Raw genomic sequence first — 5,432 nt, 5'->3', positions numbered from 1 at the left:
ACAGAGAGCCTGGTCCCACACTGGTGATTAACAACAACAACAAAAAAGTCATCTAAATTTTAAATGCACAAATGACACCTTTCCAAGTTTCAAAGAATAGGCAGCAAAGGCCCCATAATGGACTTCGACACAAGTGCTTAAGACATACAAACAGTACATGTTAGGTCAAAGGTTTGGGCACTGGGTGCCGGGGTAGCTTCCGGGACTGGGACGGGAGGAACCTGGTCCCCCATGGCCACGCAACCCCACACGTCCTCAAAGGGATTTCATCCCCATTTCTTACAAACACTATGAGGGAAACTGAGTTGGTGGGACCTCCACTGCAGAATTCTGCCCTTGCCCCCAAATTCACAAGAATATGTTTACACATTATTAAACCACAGGAGCCATTTTATAAATGTCATCATCATAGTCTTTTAATATTTTACATAAAAAAACTGTATACACAGCTTATAGAACTTTTATGTAAACATCATAAGCTCACCACTTTGTCATTTGTCAGTTTATTTAAAAAATAAAAAACAAGACAACAATTTAGTAGAAGTACCACTGGATGGGGAAGGGAGGGAGAGAAAAGAGACACTAGGGGCAGGTTTACTCTCTGTACAGAGATGCAGAGAAAATTTCACACAGCTTTAGAGACTGACTTGTGGGGGTAAAAAAAAAAAAGGTTTTAGATAGGCTCTAACACTTGTTACTGCCCTTTCTCAAAAGAGTGCGCATACCTGCACAAATAAAATCGCAAAACAGAACAGTGTTGCCACTTTTTTCAAAAGAAAAAAAATTAGTGGTTTCTTTTTCTTCTCCTTTTTTTTAAAAGTCATCATTTTTTTAAAAACATCAGAAGTAGATGAGGTTACAGTGTACAAGTGTGGTCAGAATGCTACTGTCTTATGCAAATGACAAGTGCATTAAATGTCAAACAATGAAACAATTGTGCAAAGAATCTTCCACCCCCCCCAAAAAAAAACCACCCAAGTTTTAGCCTTTAAATAAATCAAATAACATCAGTTTCTTGGACTGAACGATTTTCACTTGTAGGACAGGCACAAAGTTCGCTTATGGCAAAAACGACCTGCAGCACACTTTCCCTCCTCCTGCCTGTGTCTGGTGAGGGGGTTCGCGGGTGGGGGGGGGGGGCCGGCCCGCAGGAGCCATGAGTCTAGAAGCTGTGTCCTCTCATCCCCAAGTCGGCTGCAAACGTCTTCCCAGGGTTTGGAAAGATGGCCAAGTCTTGTTCGTGCTGGGATGGACGCCTGACCCAGGCTGGGCCGGAGCTGTTCCAGCGCCCCGTCACTCCACCCACCACCACCATTAAATAACACCATCCTACCTCCGAAAATAAAATTATATCTATATTTATATAACACCCCATCCTCCCCAGCCCTCCCCTCCCGCAGTTCCCGAGGTCTATGTTACAGACAGGGGATAGCAGGCGCTCGCTGGTTATGGACGAACATCTGATGGGGCGCGGCCGCACCCCGGTGCCAAGCTTGTCTCCGGGAGGCAGAGGCGGGCATGGGGTGAAAACCCGGCGGCGGGGAGTCGAACATACACACAGCCACACACTCTGAAGAGGCTTGACTCTTCCCTAAAGGGTGGTCAGGGGACCCTTGGCACTCAGCGGGGCGGCCAGGCCTGTGCAACACAGCCGGACGCACAGACACTTGGAAAGCAGGCGCCCGGTGCCTACCACGCGGATTCCCGGCGCCAGAGCCTGAGCCGCCGGGCCACGTCGGCCGGGGCTGAAGGCAGACACCAGGCAGTCCGGTGGGGTCCTTGGGGCACGCGGGTCTCCCCTTCCCCGGGCTCGTGGGGGCTGGGCCCGGGAGGGGGAGGCGCGCCGGCAGGGGAAGGCGGGGCGGGCGCGGCCCTCATAGCACCTTGCAGCAGTTGATGCAGCCGTTCTGGGAGCCGTAGCGCTTCTGCAGCGCGGCGCGCGTGGCCGTCTCGAAGACCTCGCGCACGCCCTCCTTGGTCTTGGCCGAGCACTCGAGGTAGTCGTAGGCTTGGATGCGCACGGCCATGGCGCGGCCGTCATCCGTGCGCACCGGTTCCTGCTTCATGCGCGCCAGCTCTGTGCGGACGTGCTCGTCGCTGCGTAGGTCTTTCTTGTTGGCCACCAGGATGATGGGCACATTAGGGCAGAAGTGCTTCACCTCGGGCACCCACTTCTCGGGGATGTTCTCCAGCGAATCCGGGCTGTCCACCGAGAAGCACATGAGGATCACGTCGGTGTCCGGGTAGGAGAGTGGCCGCAGGCGGTCGTAGTCCTCCTGGCCCGCCGTGTCCCACAGCGCCAGCTCCACCTGCTTGCCGTCCACCTCGATGTCGGCCACATAGTTCTCGAAGACGGTGGGCACGTACACCTCGGGGAACTCGTCCTTACTGAACACGATCAGCAGGCACGTCTTGCCGCACGCGCCGTCGCCCACCACCACCAGCTTCTTACGGATGGCCGCCATGAGCGGGCCGGGCCCGGGCAGCAGGAGGGGGCCCGCGAGCGCCTCGCTGCCGTCCCGCTCGCCGCTCACTGCTCACCTCGGGCTGCGCGCTGGGGGAAAGGGTTGCTAGCTGCACCCAGGCCCCGGCGTGGCGCGTTCTCTCGCTGTGCTCGGGCTGCCGCGGCGGGGTAGGTGGGGGCGCCGGGGCATAGGGCGCGCCGTGCGTCTCCGCGCTGCTCCGGAGCGGTGGCCGCTCGCCTCGTCCTGGGCCTGGGGTCGGCGCCTTTGTGCGCAAAAAGTAGCTAGAGCAGCGGACCCGGCCTAGCTCCCTCCCGGGTCTCTCTAGGCCTCAGCAAATGTACAAGAGAACACACGAGTGCAGCCAGACTGCGGTGGCAGATGCGGGCTGCGGCCCCAGCGCCCACTATTTAAAGAGTTCGGCGACTTTCTTAATATAGCCGCCCAATGGGAAGCAAGCCGACTGAGCTCATCGCTGCGGAGCTTGGTTCTGATTGGCCGTCTGCTGCAGCCCAGGGGCGGGGCCGGGCGAGCTTGATTGACGGCCCAGACCGCCGGGCTGGGAGAGGCGGCGACTGGGGAGTCTTAACGCCGCGGCGGCTGGCCCTGCGGGGCTCGGGCGGCACTTGGGTTCCCGTCTTCGCCGCAGCTTGTGCGCGCGAAGCGGGAGGGCTGGAGCTAGCTGCCCGGAGCCCGCGGAGCTTGGACGAGCGGTTCCGAGAGAGGCGGCACTTTGCGGGCCGTTGATGACTCCCTCCCACTCAAAATTGCCCCCTTGCTTCTCAAACTCCCAGCGGGTGGTCGGACCTGTGGGGGAGGGAGCGGCTCCTTTAATGTGGTTTTGTTTTTAAATACACACACACGCACACGCACACACACAGAGGCACACATATATACACACACACGTTTGATTCCAAGCAAGGCTGTCGGGGTTTTTTGTTTTTAATTCAGAAGCGGCCCCTCCCTTGGTCGAGTCCGCCGCCCCCATCCCTCCACCCGGTACTCGCCCTGAGCCCTGGGTTTGGATCTCCGAGAGGGTGGCTGTAAGTTGGGTAGGCCTGGGCCCAGCCTCTGGCTCTAACAAGTCCTGCCTCCTACCCTCTTCTCGGCACCCAGCCTACGTCCCTAGGTGAAGATTGGGGGAAGGGGGGGCAGTGAAAAGCGAAGGTCGAGGCTGGTTGCAGAACTTCAGGTCCACTTGGAGGAAGTTACCAGGCAGAAAAAGGCAGACTCAGCCCTGGTTTGGCAGGATTAATTAGGATCCTGGTCATAAGGTAGAGAACTGTCTGGAGTAAATAGTACAATAAAATCCAGCCACCCCACACCCCATTGGGCAAGAATAGGCTGCGGCCCCAGGGAGTGGGAGGAGAAACTTGCAGGCTGGGACACAGCAAATCAGTGTGTGGTGGGGTGCTAGATCCCTAGTCTTCTGCTCCCACCAGGACTTAATTCATCTATTCCTTGAATTCTGCAGGAGATGACACCTATGTCTGAGCTAGAAGAACCTAAGCCAATGGATCTCAATGGACAGAAGAGGTGGGAAGGGGGAGGGAGGGAGGGAGGATCTCCCAGGAAGGAGGAACAGCTTGAACAAAAGCAGAGATGTGGGAAAGAGTAGGACAAGTTCTAGGAACAGGGAATATCTTAGTGTGGCTGCCCTCGGTGGAGAGAGAGAGAGGTGAAACTAAGGATGGAGGCCAGTCATGGAGGAACCAACTACTCAGGTTGGGCCATATCTATTCTGGAGGCCGTGGGATGCTTACTGGTTTTTCAGAAAGGAGAGACCCACTACATCATGATGAGGTTATTGCCTCATATTTCTGACTGGAAGCTGTTGGAGGGCCTGGATTCTGTCTTATCTCAGCATCTTGAAGCCCTAGCATAATGCCTGACCCTATGCAAGAATCAGTAAACGACTGTGGAGAATTCACCTAAATGCTCAGGAACTCAGTTGGAACTTTCTGAAGTCTCTTACCTCAGACTCCAGACTGCTTTACCAACCATCCACCCAAACCCGGGCAGCCAGCTGTAGCTGAGCCATGGTGTTTTCACACAGGATTCATATGTTGAGATGTAGGTCCCCAAATGGATGCCGCAGATATAATCAGGTCAAATACGACATTAGTGCCACTAACCCCCAGAGCCCATCCTCATTCAAGTGACCAAAACTGCTTCCCTCACATTGGATTATCTCCACTACAATGCCTAATGTTTTTGTTTTTTTGATTTTGTTTTTCAGATCTAAGGAACTGAACTGTCAGTAAGTAAATAATTTCTCCAAGTGGAATCCCATGGGAGAAAGTAAGGGTTTTTTGGGGTTTTTTTCTTTTTTCTTTGGATCATTTGTTTAGGGCTCCAATCTAGCAACTTTTTCTTTTCTTTTAATTTCAGTTTGCCTGTTAGAAAAATCTAAATTTTTCTTCCTTTAATCAAAACCTTTTATAGCTGTATTGTTAACACTGCTTTCCTTTATCTTAATATAGCTTGGGAATCTTGGCTATGTCCTTAAGCTTCAAATATTAAGAAAGTATCAAACAATTAAAGTTTTGTACCATGTATTTTTTTTAAAACTGGAATACAAAGAATCAGGAAGAGGGATTCAATTCACTCATTTCCTGACTCTCAGACATATTATATGAGGTGTTCCAAGCTTGAATCTCAATATTGCAGTAATTTCTAAAAATATTCAGTTGGTAAATTATTCCAAAGTAAACAAGTAGAAAAATCCGTATTCTGCAGCAGCTTCTTTTCATGGTCTTCATTTTCATGTCCAGGATCCTTTGACAAGCTCTTTGAAGACTGGCTACTTCAAATACTGTACCACTCACGGGATAAACTCTCCCAAACTAGGGGATGTGCCTAATGGCCTCCTCACTGCCGCTGCTCTCCCATCACAATACACTGGCAAAGGGCAAGGATAAAACTGACTTGTCAAGGAGAGCAAATCATTTTAATAGTTAACTTTAGTAA

The 5,432-nt window shown here is 52.5% G+C and overlaps 1 protein-coding gene across 1 annotated transcript; it reads right to left on the bottom strand.

Annotated features, from left to right (window-relative positions):
* Positions 1 to 403: 403 nt before the first annotated feature.
* Positions 404 to 2,831, bottom strand: RHOB (ras homolog family member B). Its single transcript, XM_082851980.1, has one exon. It carries the CDS (start codon positions 2,463 to 2,465, stop codon positions 1,875 to 1,877), a length of 591 nt encoding a protein of 196 aa, XP_082708106.1. The 5' UTR covers positions 2,466 to 2,831; the 3' UTR covers positions 404 to 1,874.
* Positions 2,832 to 5,432: the final 2,601 nt, after the last annotated feature.

The sequence above is a fragment of the Leucopleurus acutus genome (genome assembly GCF_964270905.1).
Source record: "Leucopleurus acutus genome assembly, chromosome: 12".
NCBI classification, from domain to species: Eukaryota; Metazoa; Chordata; class Mammalia; order Artiodactyla; family Delphinidae; genus Leucopleurus; species Leucopleurus acutus.
The sequence above is the reverse complement of the archived record's forward strand: the minus strand, read 5'-3'. Positions and strand labels throughout refer to the sequence as shown.